Below are 22,248 nucleotides of genomic sequence, written 5' to 3'. Positions count from 1 at the left end.
CTATTGTTATTTCAGACCATGCTCCGATGATCTTGGAGCTGAAATTACTAAGCCCCATACACTCACCCCGCAGATGGCGCCTCAATCCGCTTCTATTAGCTGACGAGAATTGTACTGAATTTATATCCAAACAAATCGAATTCTTTCTAGAGACAAATACATCCCCTGAGATCTCTGCAGGAATACTCTGGGAAACTCTTAAGGCCTTCTTAAGAGGACAGATTATCTCATATCTTTCCCACAGAAATAAATCCGCTAAGAAAGTAGCAGAGATAAAAAGCTAAATTACTAAAATAGATGAAGAACATGCCAGACTACCAAGCGAGACTCTACATAAGAGGAGGCAGGCTCTACATTCAGAATTAAACCTCTTGACAACTAAAGAAACCGAACAACTAATTTACAAATCCAGACATCATTATTATGAACATGGAGAGAAAGCTAATAAGCTTTTAGCGCAACAAATTCACAAGCAAGATGTATGCAACGCAATCTCGGAATTACTAACACTAACGGAGATAAAATCATCGAACACAAAAATATAATGTACACTTTTAGAGACTACTATAAATCCCTATATACTACTGAGTTTAAAGAAGACAATATACAATCTAATGCATTTCTGGATAAATTACAGATACCACAAATTGACGCTATTAGTGTGGAGGAGCTCGATAAACCTCTGTCATTATCAGAATTACTGGATGCTATAAAGTCACCCAAGGTGGAAAAGCAGCAGGCCCTGATGGCTACCCTGCAGAGTTTTACAAGAAATTCTCCGCTCAGCTAGCTCCCTCCTATTAGCAACATTTACAGAAGCCAGAGATAACCAATCTCTTCCACAAACCTTTCGCCAAGCACTAATCACTGTCTTTCCAAAACAAAATAAGGACTTATTACAATGTGCATCATACAGACCAATTTCACTTCTGAATAACGACGTTAAAATACTCTCTAAAATCATAGCTAGAAGGATGGAGAAAGTGCTCCCTCAGTAATATCACAAGACCAAACTGGATTTATTAGGGGCCGACACTTATCTTCAAATCTTCGACGCCTGTTTAATGTAATATACTCACCAACTAAATCAAACACCCCAGAAATATTATTATCATTGGATGCAGAAAAGCATTCGACATGATTGAATGGAAATACCTTTTACTATTTTGGAGAAGTTTGGGTTTGGCCCAACATTTGTGCATGGATTAAATTACTGTATACTAACCCAGAAGCTTCAGTTTGCATCAATAACATTTGCTCAGACTACTTTAAACTAGAACGTGGCACAAGACAAGGATGCCCTTTGTCACCACTGCTGTTTGCAATTGCCATTGAACCACTGGCAATACATTGTCGAAATACTGATCAGATAAAGGGGATTAGCAGAGAAGGACTGGAACAGAAAATCTCATTATATGCAGATGACATGGTACTGTATATATCGGATCCAGAAAATTCTGTGCCTGCAGTCTTAGCAGCACTCACAGAATTTCAAAAGCTCTCTGGTCTCAGAATTAATCTGAATAAAAGTGTACTCTTTCCGTGAATTCGCAAGCATATAATATTAGATTAGACACCCTTCCTTTTATCATTGCAGAACAGTTTAAATACCTCGTAAACATCACAAGTAAACATAAAGCTCTTTATCAACAAAATTTCGTCGCCTGTATGGAAAAAATTAAACAAGACTTGCATAGATGGTCAACCCTTCATCTCACACTAGCTGGAAGAATTAACACTGTTAAGATGAATATTCTTCCTAAGCTCCTTTTTATTTCAAAACATACCAATATACATTAATAAATCGTTTTTAAGCAATTAGATTCAACAATAACCTCATTTATTTGGAATTCTAAACATCCACGCATCAAAAGAGCGACCCTACAAAGACAAAAGGCAGAAGGCGGCATGGCTCTACCTAACTTCCAGTTTTATTACTGGGGGCAAATATACAGTCGATAAGAACCTGGACACAAATAGAAGAACATACACAGGCATGGACCGCAATAGAAGTAAAATCCTGCAGTACTTCTTTGTATTCCTTGCTTTGTGCTCCAATAAACACACGCTATCGGCAATACACTAATAACCCAATTGTGCTCCACTCACTTAGAATCTGGAACCAATGTAGAAAGCATTTTAAGACGGAGAAGCTTCTTTCTGTGGCACCCTGCAAAAGAACCACCTCTTTCAACCCTCACAAACATATGCAGTTTTTAATATCTGGAAAAATTTGGAATTAACTTGCTTAGAGATCTTTATATAGACAACGCCTTTGCATCCTATGAACAATTACATTCCAAATTTAACATTCCAGCTACAAATTTCTTTCACTATCTTCAAATCAGGAACTTTGTTAAACAGAACCTTCCAGATTTTCCTCATCTTGCACCCTCATCCACGCTGGAAAAATTATTGCTCAATTTCAAGGAGTTAGACTCCATCTCTACAATATATAAAATCCTTTTACAATCCCTTCCTTTCAAAGATCCAAGAGGACACTGGGAAAATGACCTCTCAATTAATATATCAGAAAAGGAGTGGAAAGTAGCAATGCAGAGAATTCACTCAAGCTCCATATGCAAAGCATACAATTATACAACTCAAAATTATATATCGAGCACATCTGTCTCGACTAAAACTATCCAAAATGTTTCCAGGGCATGATCCAACCTGTGAACGCTGCAAAAGCCCCAGCCTCACTAGGTCACATGTTCTGGGCCTGCACCAAATTAACATTATTCTGGACAAAAATTTTAATTACCTCTCAGACAGTCTTGGACTCACAATCCCTCCTAACCCATTAACAGCTGTGTTTGGGGTTCTTCCAGAGGGTCTTAAAGTGGAGAAAGACAAACAAATTGTGATTGCATTCACTACACTGTTGGCACGCAGACTTATTCTGATAAACTGGAAGAACCCAAACTCTCCTCTTTAAGTCAGTGGGAAACTGATGTGTTATATTATTTAAAATTGGAAAAATCAAATACTCAGTTAGAGGATCTGTGCAGACTTTTTCAAAACATGGCAGGATCTAATCAGTAATATTTTGAAATGAGTTTATAAAGCACAGAGAATTTGTTGATTTAGGTATTTTTAAAAGCCTTAAATTTTACACGCGTTTGGCTTGCTCTCTCTCTCAAGGGTGGGGATCGATCTGTTCTTAGCATAATTTTTTTTTTGTAAAACTTGATTGCTATGTATTGATTGTAATAAAATTAATAAAAAATAAAAAAAAAATCTTGCTTCACATTTCCTCTGTCATTCTAGATTTACACAGATATTTGTAGACATATTACACATGAATTGTATGCATTTCAAATTACGATATTTCATTACCTATGTAATTCCTTACAAACACATCGCCAGGTAAACACTTCAACAGAGACTGGAACTGTGAGGATTGCAGCAGGGTGATGCCTTCATCTGACTGAATGGGGGGTGGGGTGTAGGTATAGCAGGCTGCATTCTGCTAATCCACACTTGCAAAACAAAAACAGGCTAACAGCGTGGTGATAAGGATCAGCAAGCTTCTTGGTGCATGTCAGGAAAATTTAAGGAGATCAGGGACAACAAATAAAATCGTAAGCTTCATGGATTCTAGTGTTAAAAACATTTGAGATAAGTGCAGGTCCACTCCAAAATTTTAAATTAGTAGGAAATAAATAAACTAACACAAAAAACAGTCCTTCCAATAATAAAATCCACAAAAAATATTTACCGAGAGCAACATCAGTGTATATACAAAAAGAACACCACAAACCCAATTTACATAAATATCTCCATCAAAACTATGAGTATACTATATCTAGATTTTTACATCTTTATATACCAAAAGAAAATATATACAAAGTAAGGCATAAGCCACTCTGCTTGATGTACTATTAAGATTAGCTACACCAAACTCTCACCACCATGACAAAAGACAATCCCTGCAGGCAGAAAGTACCTTCCATATTGGGGAGCATTACTTCCAACCAATCCTACATCACGACGCTCCCCTGCTCCAATTGTGGCTGATGCCGACAAATTCCACTTCCGTGCTATGCCCCACCCCCGCGTGGCATGCATTAAATTACATGGTGGACTCAGAAGCGCCAGCACACCATGACCTGCTTCGACTGGACAAGCCTATACATTCTCCGAACTTACTATAGTAAGTTGCGTTTTTGTAACTTTATCTCGGGAACCCCTTCTGAAATAATGCCAGGATAACCCTAACTCACCACACTTATTAATTTACAGAGGCAGGTGGCTATGAGGACGCTTACGAATTCACACATGCCTTTCCCAAACCCACACATGCCCCTCCATCGATGTCACAAACCACAGTCCTGCCAGAGCAAAATTAAAATATTCGTGGTGGAAACATACACTGGCACTTTGACTGTTTAAATAGGTAAGTTATTTGATTGTTCTGAATATAAACGGTTGTATTCTACTCTTAGAACATTTTCCTTTAACTTGGCAGGCTTCAGAACACACTGGTTAGAGCTCATCTGGAATACTGTGTAAAGGTTTGGTCTCCAGGCTACAAAAAAGACATAGAACCACTAGAAAAAATCTAGAAAAAAGCAACTAGGCTGATTTCACAAAAATGCATGGGACGAGTTGAAAAGATGAAAAGAGCCGAGTCTTTTCGGTTTAAGCAAAAGAAAACTATGAGATAACTATAGTGTTTAAAATTATGAAAGGAATTAGTACAGTAGATCCAGGCTGTTACTTTTAAATGAGTTCAACAAGAACATGGGGATAGAGTTGGATACTTGTTGTTAAGGGTAAATTTCATAAAAGCATCAGGAGGTTTTTCTTCACTCAGAGATCCATAGACACATGGAACAAGTTATCAAGTAGTGTTTTAGACAATTGGACTTTAGGGACCTTCAAAACTTGACTTGATGTAATTTTGAAGGAAATTAGTAGACAGGACGAGCAACTGACTGTTATCTATAATCGTGGCCATAAGATTTGAGAATGACACAAGTATTAGTCTTCACAAAGTTTGCTGCTTCAGTGTTTTTAGATCTTTTTGTCAGATGTTTCTATGGTATAAAGGAGTATAATTGCAAGCATTTCATAAGTTTCAAAGGTGTTTATTGACAATTAACATTAAGTTTATGCAAAGAGTCAATATTTGAAGTGTTGGCCCAAAATTTCGATGTTTTGTTCCCTGAGCCACTTAGTTATCACTTTTGCCTTATGGCACGGTGCTCCATCAGGCTGGAAAAGGCATTGTTCGTCACCAAACTGTTCTTGGATGTTGGGAGAAGTTGCTCTTGGAGGATGTTTTGGTACCATTCTTTATTTATGGCTGTGTTCTTAGGCAAAATTGTGAGTGAGCCCACCCCTTTGGCTGAGAAGCAATCCCACACATGAATGGTCTCAAGATGCATTACTGTTAGCATGACACAGGACTGATAGTAGTGCTCACCTTTTCTTCTCCGGGCAATCTTTTTTCCGGATGCTCCAAACAATCAGAAAGGGGATTCATCAGAGAAAATTACTTTACCCCGGTCCTCAGCAGTCTAATCCCTGTACCTTTTGCAGATATCAGTCTGTTCCTGATGTTTTTCTTGGAGAGAAGTGGCTTCTTTGCTGCCCTTCTTGACACCAGGCCATTCTCCACAAGTCTTCATCTCACTGTACATGCAGATGTACTCACACCTGCCTACTGCCATTCCTGAGCAAGTACTGCACTGGTGGTGCCCCGATCCCGCAGCTGAATCAACATTAGGAGATGGTCCTGGCAACTGCTGGACTTTCTTCGGTGCCCTGAAGCTTTTTTCACAACAGCAGTGAAAATGGGTTTTTTGGGATTAAGTTCCTTTTCATGGCTAAGAGGGACTCTGCAATTAATTGCAATTTATCTGATCACTCTTCATAACATACAGGAGTATATGCAAATTGCCATAATAAAAACTGAGGCAGTAAGCTTTGTGAAAATTAATATTTGTGTCACTCTCAAAATTTTTGGACACGACTGTATATTGTTCTATTAGTCAATTATTTCACCATACTGTGTACAAGTATTATAAAAAAAAAACAAAAAAAAAACAAAACAAATGGAATTGCAGGTTCAAAAAAAAAAAAATGGCACCAGGGTATTGAATTCAATCAAGAATATACAGGAAAAAGCTCTTATCTGTGGATTCAAAGTTCATGGTGATTTAATCTGATTGATGGACAGGGATACAGCAAAAAAAAAAAAAAGTCCAATGATTTATCAGGTAAAGCAGTGAAAGGCAACCTTTTTCGAGTTGCGGCGCACTAAACCCAAAATTTTTCTTTCACAGCGCACCTGAGGGACTGCCCATAAATAAAGTCGTGATGACACAATCTATGGACAATTGCCAATAAAAACAGTTAATTTTACAAGTTTGAAAGACATTTTATTAATAAAGTAATCAAAGGATAAATCTTAAATTTAAATTAATGTGAACGTTGAGATTGTTTTTCAGCACATATGAGATTGATACGAGGATCAATTTTCGAAAGACAGACGCGCATTTCCTTGTCGATCATTTGAAGTCTCTCGCGTTTCTTAGACTTCATTTCTGTAAGTGTTCCGTTATCTGTTTTTCCAACATAAATTTTTTTTTAAACATTATCTTTTTAAATCAACCAAAAGTTCAAAAACACTAGCAATTTTAAATATTTTACAAAAGTTTCCGCGGCGCTCCTAGAAAATTCCACGGCCCGCGCACCGGTTGCCCGACAATGAAGTGTTAAAACTAAGGATTTGGTGGTAGCATAATAATGCAGTGTGGTGTTTTTTTAGTTGTATAAGCCGAGGGATCCAAGTACAATGATATGCAAGAGGATATCTGACCATTATCACATGTTTTCTTAACAGCTATGAATATACAGTATCTATAGATGTTACACAAAAAATCATATAATGCTCCAAAACACTTAAGTGTATATTTAAGTTAAAGCAGACACTTCCACATGCACTACATTTTAGTCCAAGCCAATGTCTATAGAATACAACAGGAACAGCAGTTGCAGATTGAGACGCAGTGCAAAGTAATATGCAACAATTGTATGATCTGGAATAGATGAAAGCTAGGATCACTAAACTGCAGGTTCAAAAATCACATTGAGCCCACAGCAGGATGAATTTAGGCTATTCTGAGTAGGAAGGCATAACTAATAAAATGGCCATGTGTAAGTTTCTGCTGCATATACAATTAAAATTATAAAAACTATCGTCTCTTGTATATGGTTAATTTAAATTATATTTCAAAAACAAAACTTATTCAGTTAGCATTAATTAGTCACAATCCATATGAATATAAAAATTATGTTAAATGTTTACAAACTGAACAAACAGGATAGGTTCTAACAATTAATAAGACAACCATACAGACAAAAGGCAGTATCAATACCAATAATCACAACTTACTTTCTCTAATGTATCAATCCGTTGCTTCAAAAGTCTATTTTCAGTACGTAGCCTCTTTTAGAAAAAAGAAATATTTATTAGTTCATCAAGTGAAAGTCATGTTTCAAATATAAATCAAGCTTCATTAGAAAAATTTTTTCAGCTACAATGATTTATGTATTCACCTTCAAATACCTAAATCATGGAATCAACTGCAATATTTTTATACTACTTGTAAAAAAAAACAAAAAACAATTTTGTTGTTTTCTCCAACTTAAGTTTTCTTTTTATTTTTTGTCTATCCTGGCCACCTGACCTTATTACCAGAAGTCTATATTTAAGGACTCTATGTCTCTATTATTTAACCATCTTATGTAAGTGTGCATTACTTATTTTTTGAATACTACATATGCATCAATGTTCTTACCTAACTTTGTTTTTCTTTGCATACAGCAACTTCTTTGACATTGTGTGAAGTACTTTTAGCTACATAATTTTTATGAAAATGCACTATAGATATAAATGTTATTAATTATTCTGGTAGTTAATTTCTTCTAACATACACTTTATTAGAAACCCATCCCACACAGAATGTACTAAATATATACTGCGTATACTATCCTTTCTAGCAAAGTTTTACTAATAAGTTAGACTTTATCTGCATTAACACAGTATATTGAAATAGTAAATTGTTAAGTGAAGTTGACCCAGGAGGTTAAATTTGCCCCTAATTTCTGTGTCCAAGTCTGGGCACTTGAGAAGTACAGTACCTCAACCACCTCACCCTGAACAATGTACATAATGTGCAAAAAGAGACATCAGATGTACAAAAACACCCAAGTTTTAATAATCTAATTGGTTGACATTTAATGACATTGCTGAATCTTATATACACATGGGAAAATAATAGGTATATGGCATTATCATAGTGGAGAATTCTAACCCACCATTTAACTTATTATAAATTTGACCAGGAAGCATACACTTACCAGGCTTGCACTAAAGGCACTATAATAACAATATATCTTTGTATAATTTATTTAAAAACTATATAGAACTTTAATCAGTGAAATACTGCAATTAGAAGCAAGGTAAAAGAGAAAAACATTTTAATGTAATATAATGTGCAATGAAATATTTATAAAATTGCCTATACCAGCTTGTAAATGCAAGGATTATAAAAAATATGCAACTTGCCTTGATTTCAACTTGTTCTTCCATTTCTTTTGATTTAATGCTAGTATATTCTTTCTCTAGTCTAAAAAAAACAAAAGGAAAATATAAGCAAAAGGGGAAAAAAGTTTGCCAAATGCATGGTGAAGTTAGTAAAATTACAAGTACACAACCACAAGTACTCACTTTTTCATCTTTTTTGCATTATATTTGACTTGATATGCAGCTTGGATCACTTTGTCAGGACTATTGTCCAACTGTTGAGGAATGACCTTTTGAAAATGCTATAGCAGAGAGAGAGAGAGAAAGAGAGAAAGGGTGTTTATAGTTAAACAGTAGAAATAAGTACATCCACTGAAAATTCAGATAAAATTAACACTTGAAGAAAATGAAGATCTGATTCTCACTTTGGTGCTAGAAATAATTAAGATCATTTTATGATGTAACACTGTAAAAAACTAACTTTGTAAATTTTAAATTAATAAACATATTAAAGAAGATAGCTACCATGAATTTAGTATAAGCAACACCTGCAGACGTTTTCAATAATTCAAAATTTAACAATACTGCATTATTTCTACTTGAGGGAAACCCTGCAATTTTTTCTCACTTTACTTCAAGATTCAATAACACCATTTTGTTGCTTAAAATCCATCCTCTGAGACACATCTGTTTGAATATTGGGACATTTTTAAAAAAAAGTCTACAATTAAATAAACATTATTTATAAGATTGAATAATTACCATCACTCCAAAGTGCTTTGTAATAATGGTTTTGTACAACTGTTTACTTATTTGTAAGATCTACAAAATCACAGGCTCAGCGACTTGTTCAAGCTCTTGAAGTGGTTAATGAAGAAATCAATGGGGATTGCAAAGTAAAATGCTGTAACCAGTAGGCCTCATTGCGCTTACTGTCTAATATGACTGCTCCCTTGCCAAACTTGGCTTGTGCACAGCCATTTATCATTAAAAACACAGTGAGGGGAATCCATTTTCTTATCTAAAATTTTTGCATTCTACACTTTTTCCAGGGATAAAAGTAAAACTATACATGGTATTACATGGATGATTATTTCAGTCTAGGGTAATCAATATTTCCCATTCCCAAGACAAGAATTTCATACGGAAATGAAATGCAAGAAAAATTTTAAAATTACCTATAGATTATGTAGCCATAGTGTTCATCATGGTTGTGTGATCCTTTTAATCTAATTCAATGTCAAATGTACATTTGCTTCAAATAAAGCTCAAGGGTTTATTTTTCTGTCTATTTCCATTAAGCTCATTTTAAAAAGCGTGTGTGTTACATGTGAGTTAAGCATATAAGTGATATTAAGAGTGTGAAACCCAGGACATATGTTTTTAATTTTAGATGTGCTCCTTAAGACAACAAACAACAGGCTAAAGCAGGTCAAAACACTTTTAGTGATACAGTGCTGTAATAAAAACAGCATCTGTATTCAACCACGTTCCAGATATTAAACTTTGTTTCACTTTCATTATTCATTTTAATGCTACATCATTCCTGATATTTTGCCTTATTTTAACTGTGCCCTTCACAATTCTCACATTATCCCAGTCCAAAAAAAAAAAAATCACACCTTTATATTACACACTTTCCAGAAATTGCTTAAATACTTTGGCTGGAAATTCTCTACTTGGGTTGCACAGTATACCGGTACCGGACAAAGTACTGAGAGACACAAAATTTAATATGTTATGCTACCAGCATTTGGGAATTTTCGGTACCAGAAGTAAAACATCACCTTTCCACTGAAATCTCATGTCTGATACTAAGTGGAGTAGCTGGGAGAAAACATGCTTAGAATTGCGGCCAACATTACCCAACCAAATACTTTGACATAATCAGACTTTACATGGGACAGACAAAAACCCTGTATTGCTTCATCATTATCAAACAACAGAGACTTTATGAGACACACACACTGCCCTATTACTTCAATTCAAACTTTATGCTATCAAGAGTGTAGTTATGCATTATTTGGTTTTGAAACATTTTGATAACATTACTGAGGTCTGAAGGCTAGTATCAACATTAAAGTCAAAATTTAGTACTGATCCAACACTACTCTCTACCTTCACATACTTTACTGTAACAAAATAAATTAAAAAAGACCAATTACAAGTCTTAAAGATTCTTTACTAGCTAATTTTTAAAGGAAAGATCAGTTCTAATACTACTGCAGTTAAGGGCATGTATAAGAAAGTCAAGACTTACCTGTAACATTCCTTCCATGTCAAGCTGCATTAGTTCAGTTTGATTCATTTGTAGAATAGCTAACCCTACTCTAAACACAATTTCTAAACCCTAAAAGTAGAAAGAAAACACATTATTTTTATTATACACAACACTTTAATTGTTAAAATATACCGGTAGATTTTTTCTTTTTAAACTTGTAATAATTTTTGCTTTCACACACTGTAAAGTAAGAAATTAATTAAAAGTTGTGTTTTTTTTTTTTTCAACAAAATTAAATTGTCCTGAGCATGGTATTGCATGTTTAATGGTTCCGTCTTTGTTTTTGATTTCTAGGTAAAGCCAAAACAGACTTAATGAAAAAGTGTAAGTTGAGAAAGAAGTTATTAGTTAGTAGTAAAACCTGATTTATTCAGTAAAACACTAAAACAAGTGGATTAGTCAATCATTATAACAATTGAAAAGTATAAAAAAAAAAAAAGTGACAAATGTCATTCTTGGTCTGCAACTTAAACACTAATGAAAGCACTTCATATTTGCTACTCTGTCATGTCCTGTAGCATATCCTTAATGTGGAGGGTTATATTTAACTAATAAGCAAAATTTGTTTGAACATGTCATCTTTAGAAGGGAACATATACAGTTACATGCGAACATTTGGCACCCTGTGGCCAAATCAAAAAATTTGGTTGACATTTGAAGAAAGAAAAAAATGCAAAAAGAAAACAACTGTAAAAGCAAACATCCTAAACAATGGCATCTTTATGAAAGTGTTATTGTACATTTACTGTGGGATTTATCAGATGAAGTGCAAAAACAGAGCAACTGTGGCATGTGCAAAAGTTTGGGCACCATTTTAGTTGTATAATCTCAGAACTCATTACGTAATTAGTCTGGTCTAACTTACCTCATTAGGCATTAGTCTGGTCAAGAATTGTGATTAGGACTTGTCGGCGGAGGACAATTCCAGAGCCAAATAACGTTTTTCCCTTTTTAGATACTGTACAAAACTCAACCACCATGGGCTCTTAGAAGGACCAGAAAATTAAATTAATTGAGGCCTCTAAAGGCAAGATTGTAAATAGACACCAAAGCAATTCCAGCTAGCAAGTTCCATTGTAAGAAATGTCATTAACAAATGGCAGTTAAGGGGAACTGTGATAATCAAGACATGGTCTGGAAGACCAAGAAAACTAACAGATATAACAGCTCATATGCTGAGTAAGGTGGTAAGAAAAATCCAAGTATAACTGCAAGCAACCTACAGACACATTTAGCTGAGAAAGGAGTGATGGTGCTACCCTACATTACATAAATAGACATGGTCTTTACAGAGGAGTAAAACAGAAGGAAACCTCCTTACAAAAAAACATGGTTTGAAATATGTAAAACAGTATTTGCATTAAAATGAGGCATTTCTGGAACCAAGTCTGCAGTTGACTAAGTTAAAACTCTCAGGCCATACTAATCATAAAAGGTTTGTTTGGTGAAAAACTGGAGCAGAATTTAAAGAAACAACATGTTAGCAACCGTTAGCACAGGGATGGATCTCTTATGTTTTGAGGTTGTCTTGCAGCTAGTTGCATAGGAAACTTTGTGCAAGTACATGACAGAATAGATTCCACTAAATGCTAGACAATGCATTAGGAAAATGAAGACAAAAAGGGATAGCTTCCACTAGAAGACAACAATGCAAAACACACCTCAAAATCTGCTCTGAAGAAAATCAAAATACAAGTTAAATTTTTGGAATGGCTCTCACATTTCCCAGACTTGAACATCATTAATTGTCTATGGGTAAATCTTTAACACGCTGTGAATGCCCAAGAATATTTAATACCTGGAAGCAATCTGCAAGGAAAAATGAATTTTTGTATTGGCAAGTTTTCCCCAAAGACTAATAGCTGGCTATAAAAATATTTTCAAACTGTAATTTTTGCCAAAGGTGGTGTTACTTAGAAAGGGTCCCCAAACTTTTTCAAATGCAACACTTACTCTTGAGTTTTTCTTAAGTTTTTTACTTCAAATGTCAATAAAATGTGTAATTTAACCACTGGTGTTCAAACTTTGGAATGGAGTTGTTGGAGTTAGTGAAAGACAAACAAAATCTGCTATAGCAAAATCTCTTCTACTTTTCAAGCTCACTGATATTTTGCTGGTAGCTCTTTAAGCACTCTTCTATATGATATATGAACCTTTACATTAAGTGCTTTGCTGAAGAGATATGAAATACTGTGATAGTCCTGCAGGACCCAACTCCTTGCAACAAGGCATGCAAATAACTCAAGTCTTTAAACAAACGTTCTTAATTACACAGAAACTGGAACAGACTCCTATGCTATATTACTATGAAACTGCTATTGCCAGAGGCAATTAAAAAGGAGCCTGGTTTTAAAAAGGCAGATTTTAAAGTAATAAAATTACAAATAAAAAAAAAAAAGAATAAATAAAAACAGACATCAGGTAATTACTTGCAACTATCAAATATGAGAAAGGAAAAAGGACTGTGCAATGTAATTCATAATTCACACCATTTTTAAAACATTGAATCAAAGAAAGCCGAGGATGCATAACAGAAAAAAAAGAGAAAAAAACAGGATGGTGAGTTGCTAGCACCAAAGCAGGCAGTGTGCGATAAACATATCTTCATTCATCTTATTCAAACATTGTGCACGACGTGCTGATTAGACTACATCTTCTCAGTGACAGTGCACTCCTGCTGCTTGATGAGAAATGTATTCCCCTCATCAGTAGATGTTCATGTTTATACACCATTCTTCCTGTCCCAAAGGCACGTTTTTAACTGGTTGCTTAGCAGAATAGTTTCACGATTATTTTTACAAGAAGAAACAAATTCAACTGTGCTCAAATTGCTGGCTCATCACTAGTTGGTTCAAAGTAGCCCAGACAGCACCCCCCATTATCACAGTCTATGTTCTGAGCCCTGTTACATATTCTTGCAAACAAAATATGACTCATCAAGAAAGAGAAGTCATTCCGGGGTGAAATGGCCATGATCATTGACCACTGCTTCAGACCTAAAAAGAAACCAGCAGCATTTAATTGAAACAATGCAATTAAAAAAAAATTACTGTGAATCAGCAACTAAGACAGTCACATCATATCCAAGTTATTTGTTATCATGTGCCACTGCCGAAGGACAAACTAAGGTGATAGTTGAAAACAAACACAAAAATTATAAACAACCAAAAATATGTGGATTTATCAGAACTTTCAAACATAACATATTTATGTAGCAATATTTTGATTGAATTTACACATATGGCTGCCCCACAGATTTGGGAGTCACAAAACCTGACTCAATCTTGGCTATCATGAAGGAGAGAAAGAATTACCAGCAGTGGAATCTCAAGTACCAGAAGAGTCAAAAAGGCTGCACCAAATGTAGCAGCAGCCAGAAACTTGCCCAATGCCTCAAATGCTTATAATGGGTCAACATAAATCATAATGTCTGAGGCAGAAGTTAGCTTCAGTTGTATAGGGCACAACGAAAGGACTGGAACCCCACTTCATGAGCGCACTTTATTACAGAAGCCATCCTAGAACACCCTATTGTTGGGCAAAATTTAAAGAAGAGATGAATCAGGATTTTCTGGTCTTCATGGAGAATAGTCAGACATTTAGCATACTAGAAAAACTGTTTTGAGGTGCCTAAGAATTTCCATTAGGTGTGCATGTTGTATGGTATCTTTCAATCACCTGCTTTCAAGGAGGAGGGGAGAAAAAAAAAAATCACACAGGCTAAGCAATATATCTGGCCCGTTTTTAAAAAAAAAAAAAAAAATCATACTAGGTTCTGAGGTCTGTAACATCTACATATAATGAAGACCATCGAGCGGCTGCTGCTTCACCACCTGAGGCTACAGGTCTGCCACGCCCTAGACCCTCTGCAGTTAGCTTACCAGGAGAAGGTGGGAGCGGAGGATGCCATCATCTATATGCTACACCACTTGGACAGAGGCAATGGTGCTGTAAGAATTATGTTTCTGGACTTCTCTAGCGCCTTCAACACCATCCAACCTCTGCTCCTCAGGGACAAGCTGACAGAGATGGGAGTAGATTCATACCTGGTGGCATGGATCGTGGACTATCTTACAGACAGACCTACAGTATGTACGTCTCGGGAACTGCAGGTCTGACATTGTGGTCAGCAACACAGGAGCGCCGCAGGAGACTATATTTTCTCTGGTCCTGTTCAGCCTATATACATCGGACTTCCAATACAGCTCGGAGTCCTGCCACATGCAACAGTTTGCTGACGACACTGCTATCATGGGCTGCTTTAGGAGTGGGTAGGAGGAGGAGTATAGGAACCTAATCAAGGACTTTGTTAAATGGTGCGACTCAAACTACCTACAACTGAACACCAGAAAAACCAAGGAGCTGGTGTTGGATTTTAGGAGGCCCAGGCCCCTCATGGATCCTGTGATCATCAGAGGAGACTGTGTGCAGAGGGTACAGACCTATAAATACCTGGGAGTGCAGCTGGATGATAAATTGGACTGGACTGCCAATACTGATGCTCTGTGCCAGAAAGGACAGAGCCGACTATATTTCCTTAGAAGGCTGGCGTCTTTCAACATCTGCAATATGATGCTGCAGATGTTCTATCAGACGGTTGTGGCGAGCGCCTCTTCCAAGCGGTGGTGTGCTGGGGAGGCAGCATAAAGAAGAGGGACGCCTCATGCCTGGACAAACTGGTGAGGAGGCTCTAACAGGCTCTATTGTAGGCACAGAGCTGGACAGTTTGACATCTATGGCAGAGCGACGGGCACTGAGCAGGCTCCTATCAATCATGGAGAATCCACTGCATCCACTAAACAGTATCATTCCCAGACAGAGAAGCAGCTTCAGCGACAGACTGCTGTCACTGTCCTGCTCCACTGAGAGACTGAGGAGATCGTTCTTCCCCCACACTATGCGACTCTTCAATTCCACCCACCCCTGGGGGGGTGGGGGGACGTTAACATTATACAAAGTTATTGTCTATTATACCTGCATTTGTATCACTCTTTAATTTAATATATTTTGGGATTAATAAAGTATCTATCTCTATCTATTATTTCTTTGGTTTCTATTTTCCAAAAACATTCACTTGGATGTTAGTGATGCAACTTTATATTCCAGTACCTCGATCTTATTTTCATGGTGGTTCACTACATTAATGAATGCTACAAGCTACTTTGTGTGATCCTCCACTCTTCTGTGTGACAACCTCTACTATTATTAAGCTATAAGGAGTCTTTCATGGCAATAAGCTTATCCAACACAAATGTATATCCTCACAGAAGGTGATAATATTAGTCTTGCCAACAGCTTAATCCAAATAGGCCTTGGTGTGAGCAGCTTCTCTACGTTAGGCTGGAAATCTCAGAGTAATATTTTCTGGCAGTTATCACTGGAACCTCTCAGGAAAGGTGAATAAAACTGTATGGTGGGTCTTGAGAAAATATACAGAAAAAGTGGGGAAAGTAAGTTGTTCCAGAGGCCTCATTTAATGTGCATCAAAGAGTCATATGATTTTCAGTCTAAAAAAAGATTTGAAAAGCTCCTTATGAAGTGAATTTTGTATTTAAGCATTTAAGCATTAGAAAATGTCCATTTGCCAGCTGAGTAATGTTAGGCAGGTTTGAACTCAACTTATCCAGTTCAACAAATATACACAGCCACTGAGGACATATGTATAAGAGGACAACAACATGTGTTACCTTATTTAACTTGATGACCACCTGCTAACAGCTGCATCACAAAATCTAAGTAATGGTTTTAAAAAAAAAGATGCAATTACTAGAAAAAACAACTTCAGAAAAATCTAATACACACAATCAACAAACAAAAATTTAAAAAGCAGCAACCAAGTAAACTTTGGAAGATGGATCTTAAAACAGATTCCTGTTTGTATTTAAAGATTTTGAATGGGTCTGAAAAATTAACCTTTATCACGCAAGTTTCTCAACACACGGCATTCTAGAAACCTCTTCCAGCCCTAAAGCATAAATAAAGTAGACACTTAACTAATCTGCTGCTGTTTATATGTCTACTTCTTCTGATAGTGGCCACTACTTAATATAGCCAGCTAATATGCTGAATTTCAAATGAGTTACGGAAAGACAGAGACTAAAATCTGGCAAACCTACTGACAGATGAATGTTTAAAAAAAATTCATACTCAAACCTGAAATATGACACTCTTAGGTTAAATGTTGGCAAATCCAAAGTTAATACCTTTAAAAATAAAAGGCAAGTAAGTAGTGAGTAGGGGTTTTTGTCCCCTATCCAGGATTTGTATGCAATCAGTGCCTCTGTAAGGTCACAACACCTAACCAAAATTATAAGCTCATGGAATTTCCAATATTATGTAACATTCTTCAACTACTGCTTTCATAAACAGAGCAAAATGTTTTCTTCATCTGATAGGAGTTTGCAGTAATATTCATTAACTATTAGAATTAAATGCAAAGTAAAAAACCACTTAAATTATGTTGTCCTTGAATAAAAACCGCTTGCAAATTAGTACTATGCTTATAGGAATCTTCTGAATTGAAAACATATGAGAGAACAAAATTCAAAGTTAAGACATAGCAGAAAAAAATACACTTTTGCAAATTCTGAATTATATTTTAATAGGTTACCTTAATTCAATATTTTTTTTTTCAAACTTGCAGTCAAACTGTAATTTGACTACAGGCAATCCACGCAAGTCACCTGCTGGTTGGTATATTCTCAAGTGTACATTTTTAGACTGCCTAATTTATATCAATGTTTTAATAAATGTTTTGTCTGTGATGGAATATGAAGGCATTAGTGCAAATAAGAAAAAACAGGAGGACAGTAAACAGAAATAATTATAGTTATTGACTACAATTGGCGGTTTGTTTTATACAATACAACTTTCAAGTTTGGAGGTCATTACAACCGCTTTTAGCTAAAAATATTTTTAAAGGCTTAGTAATTTTTTTAACAGGGTCACAAACCATACAGATTTCCTTAATTTTAACTAGAATTGGTGCTATTAGTTAATGGGATTGAGCTGACAGAATCTTAAGCATCCCACTGCAGGATGAACCATCTAAGTTAACAACCTGATAGCATTCATTACGTATCACTGTGCAAAACAGAGTGTGTGAATCTTTTTATCTCTCTATTATAAAAAAAAATCCTGGAGAGAAACACAGGGGCGTCGAGACGTGAAGATCCCTGTTTCTCTCTCCAGGATTTTTTTTTTTTTTAATTTATTTATTTTTTTTATATAAACGTGAAGATCACGGAAGACATTTAAAAGAAACCGCGAGATGGCCATGGAGCGTCTTGCGGGGACCTTAAACGTGAGACTTTGTGCCAAGAGATTGACCCAAGACCGTCTTGCGATGACGTGGAACATGAGATTCTTGCAAGACACCCCCTACTTACATTCAATATCAAATAAGCCAAGAGGCAGCAAAACATTCAGTCGTGTAAAGGAGGCTTTTGAGCACACACAGATCCAGAGTCTCAGCGCATATAAAGCGTATAAGGAAAATATGTTATAAATTAAAATGTAGACATCTAAGCGAAGAAGAAAGCAACGCGGAGAAAAGAGACTCAAAAGCGTTGGAGAGAAAAAGGAGCAAAAAAGAATAATCGAGGTGCAAATTCAGAAAATAAGGAAAGTAATTATCAGCCCGGAACAAGTGGAATAAAAAAAAAAAAAAAAAGCACGTCCAATCAGGCTCAGAATTAAAAGACAGAGTAAAAGACAAAGTAGAACTTCATAAAGACGTTCACAAAATGTTGGAGCTAAACACATGCAGAGCAGATTAGAGATTATGAAAGCAGTGTAATTCAAAAGGTTTATATATAAATAAATAAATTGGTCGCTATACACATGTAGAGAAAGTTAAAGAATATGAAAGTAGGAAAATTAGAAAACATAAAAAAGAAAGTAAAGATCGCAGTAGCACAAACAAACTGCCTCATTTAACTATGCACCATTCTAACTTTGGTTTTTTGCGCAGTAATACTACACTATTGCACCTTAACACTTAATTCTAATTTATTGACATAATTTTAGTTATTTATTATGTTCTACTATACTGTTATGACTTTTTGTTAATCTAACTGATATTCCTTAACTTTGCACAGTTTTTGATAAGCGGATCAGGATGCATTTCACTGCGTGTTGTCCTGTATAACTATGCAAGTGACAAATAAAGAATCTTGAGAATTACAAAAACGGAGTTTACCGCACATGCATTTATTGGTTACTTTGTAAAAAAAAATTATTAACTGTTGATGATGTAGATCGTTTTGTCTTTGCTGAAATTCCAAACTGAGAAACCTATCCTGAATTATGGTACAAAGTCATTAAACACGTCCCACTGACCTCATTAAAAAGATTTAGCATATTGGGACTCGCGAGATTACAAATATTGTTTTACAGAAGTTCTGAAATAAAAGTTAAACTAATGAAATTGCAACAATTCAAAGAAAAAAAAAATCTTAAAAGTGTGTATCCGGAAAACCAAAACACGGGGGATGGCGAGCGAAGCCCCCTAGTATTAGACATGTGAAATCATCATATTGGCAGGTCGGCAACTGAAGCAAAAAATGCTGTGCATGTCACATTTGTCTGTAAAGACTATTTATATGTAGAAGAAAAGTAATCTAAGTGACACAGTGATAATGCAAAAGGTAGCATACGAGTCAGTGCTGAAATCCCTAAACTTAACAGTATTTTTTCATCTCCCTCACCCACATATTTTTTAACCAGATGGATTTAATGTAAATTTATTTAAAAATATAATAGTCCACACATCTTCCTTTTCACACCACCGAACCAGACACCCCATTACATATATATTAAATGTATCCAAAATTTGCACATAAACAGGAATATTAACCGATGCACACTTGAACTAATTTTTTTTTGTTAACTTCCAGGCGTAGCATTTCAACATTGTTTCTTCAAGATGTCATTATATCCTGCACAATATTGTATTGTAAAGTTATATGGTGAACAGCAGTACTTCGGGACCTTTCAATCTTGACTTGGTAATTTTAGACAATCTAGATGAATAGGATGAACAAGTATATTTGACATTAGAGCATTAGAAATAATTGTGCTAAATAGAGTTTAGAACATATTTAAATAAAAAAATGAAAAATATACGGCATGATCAATAAAATGGAAGCACTGATACTTAAACAGAACTTACTGAACTCTGTATTTATACCAAGCTATTATAATTTTTTTGCTTTTTTGCAAATACAATATGTAATCTATAGTTTGTTTCCCAGTTACACTGAAACTGTTTAAGCAAGCTTGTGTCTGGCCATAAAGTGCTTTGAAATAAAAATAAAGAAGAACATTTCAGTTTAAGATCTATTATTCAGAAAAAGGAAAGAATTTGACAGGGGACTGAATACGTCTGCTTTTGTGTGTTGTCTGCATTACTATTCAGATACATTTTTCAAACAAAAGAATTATTTTTACAGAATCATGCAGTAAAACACACACATTACAAAATTCACTGTGTTGGCTTACCTCACACATAAATATATCAAAAATTCTTGTGGCAACAGGTAGTGGAAATGAAGTTAAGAAGATTGTAAGAAACCAAGATGATGCATACATGGATGTATGAAAACTCTGAGACTGGAAGTGCACATGAAGTTCAGGCAGTTGTTCCTGAAATAAATAAAAATCTTTATTGTCAAACAAACAGCACTTTCTTTCGAAGATCAGCTGCCTATAAAATTTGCCAGAATAACTCCAGAAATACATTATAAAATACCATATCTGTAAGCAAAACATATTCGTTATCAAACATTAATTTTAAACAGTCAGGTCAGCACACTTTAGTGCTCTATATAATGTTAAGTTTTACCAAAACTCTAGGGTTAATTTCCACATTTTATATTCTGTGCTATGGCTGCCTAAAGTTGTTAATATAAAATAACACATAACAGGAATATGATAAATATAAACTGGTGGAGACAACTGGCATGAAGCTGTTACAGATATTACAATCTAAGTTGACGCCACTGTGCATTAATAATGCTTCACCTTTTTTTTCATGCAGTTTGCTTCTGGGTATCAACTGAACCACACCATCTATGTAAATCTGAATTATTAATGTTTTGAAGACACTTTGTAATGTTACAAATTAATAAGAATCAGGGAATTGCATCTATTACACAATAAGTATTACAAGTGTGTCCAGCTCTAGTTTTAGGTTATTTTTACAATCTGTTCTCAAAACACAAGTATACTAAATATTAGCACAATGAAATATACTGTATATGATGAACAAAAAAACACTATGTCCGCAGTAAAATAATTTCCTAAACAAAAACACTGTTTTGCTTATGGGTAAGTGACATCATCTTGTAAGCTCAAGCACAAATATTTTTATTCACTCATTCATTTTATAACCTAGTTTTCCAGCTCTGGGTCACAGGAGGCAGAAAGTATCTATTCAGCAGTGTGACATAAGATAAGAATAAAGCCTGAGCAGAACACAAGCACAATGCAGGGCACAATCACTGGAGGGTTGCACTGAAAGTAATAGAGCCTGTTTGACATTCTTTCCTAAAACAATTAACACTACCAAAGATGGCAAGTCTTCTTGCATGACTAACAGTTTCTGTATTTCTATCATAAACAAAGATCAGTAATTGAGTTCTTGACCAAAGAAAGATGAAATGCAGCGGACATCCACAAAAGGCTGTGAAATATGTACGGAGAGGTGTCAATTGAGATTAATGGGTGAAGATGGTTGAAAAAGCATAAAGATGATGAAACTCTCGTTGAAGACAAACCACATAGTGTTAGGACATCAATAGCAGTCACCGAAATAAATAGTCATATGAAAAGGTTTGGGAACCCCTCTCAGCCTGCATAATAATTTACTCTACTTTCAACAAAAAAGATAACAGTGGTATGTCTTTCATTTCCTAGGAACATCCGAGTACTGGGGTGTTTTCCGAACAAAGACTTTTAGTGAAGCAGTATTTAGTTGTATGAAATTAAATCAAATGTGAAAAACTGGCTGTGCAAAAATTTGGGTACCCTTTTCTTGATTTGAATGCATGTAACTGCCCAATACTAATTACTTGCAACACCAAATTGGTTGGATTAGCTCGTTAAGCCTTGAACTTCATAGACAGGTGTGTCCAAACATGAGAAAAGGTATTTAAGGTGGTCAATTGTAAGTTGTGCTTCCCTTTGACTCTCCTCTGAAGAGTGACAGCATGGGATCCTCAAAGCAACTCTCAAAAGATCTGAAAACAAAGATTGTTCAGTATCATGGTTTAGGGGAAGGCTACAAAAAGCTCTCTCAGAGGTTTAAACTGTCAGTTTCAAATGTAAGGAATGTAATCAGGAAATGGAAGGCCACAGGCACAGTTGCTGTTAAACCCAGGTCTGGCAGGCCAAGAAAAATACAGGAACAGCATATGCACAGGATTGT

The 22,248-nt window shown here is 35.6% G+C and overlaps 1 protein-coding gene across 5 annotated transcripts in view; it reads right to left on the bottom strand.

Moving 5' to 3' along the window:
- Nucleotides 1–22,248, bottom strand: part of evi5a (ecotropic viral integration site 5a) — a 227,267-nt gene that overhangs the window by 107,513 nt on the left and 97,506 nt on the right. For 4 of the 5 annotated variants that reach the window (XM_039734778.1, XM_039734774.1, XM_039734777.1 and 1 more), the window contains 5 exons: nt 20,322–20,465; nt 10,800–10,889; nt 8,744–8,841; nt 8,582–8,642; nt 7,406–7,459 (listed from right to left, as the gene is read on the bottom strand). In XM_039734778.1, the coding sequence (XP_039590712.1) occupies nt 7,406–7,459; nt 8,582–8,642; nt 8,744–8,841; nt 10,800–10,889; nt 20,322–20,465 (447 nt within the window). The remainder of the gene's footprint in view (nt 1–7,405; nt 7,460–8,581; nt 8,643–8,743; nt 8,842–10,799; nt 10,890–20,321; nt 20,466–22,248) is intronic. The other variant, XM_039734775.1, reaches the window with a different exon arrangement.

This window comes from Polypterus senegalus, chromosome 14 (assembly GCF_016835505.1).
Source record: "Polypterus senegalus isolate Bchr_013 chromosome 14, ASM1683550v1, whole genome shotgun sequence".
NCBI lineage: Eukaryota > Metazoa > Chordata > Cladistia > Polypteriformes > Polypteridae > Polypterus > Polypterus senegalus.
Note: the sequence above shows the minus strand (reverse complement) of the source record. Positions and strands in the feature narration are given on the sequence as shown.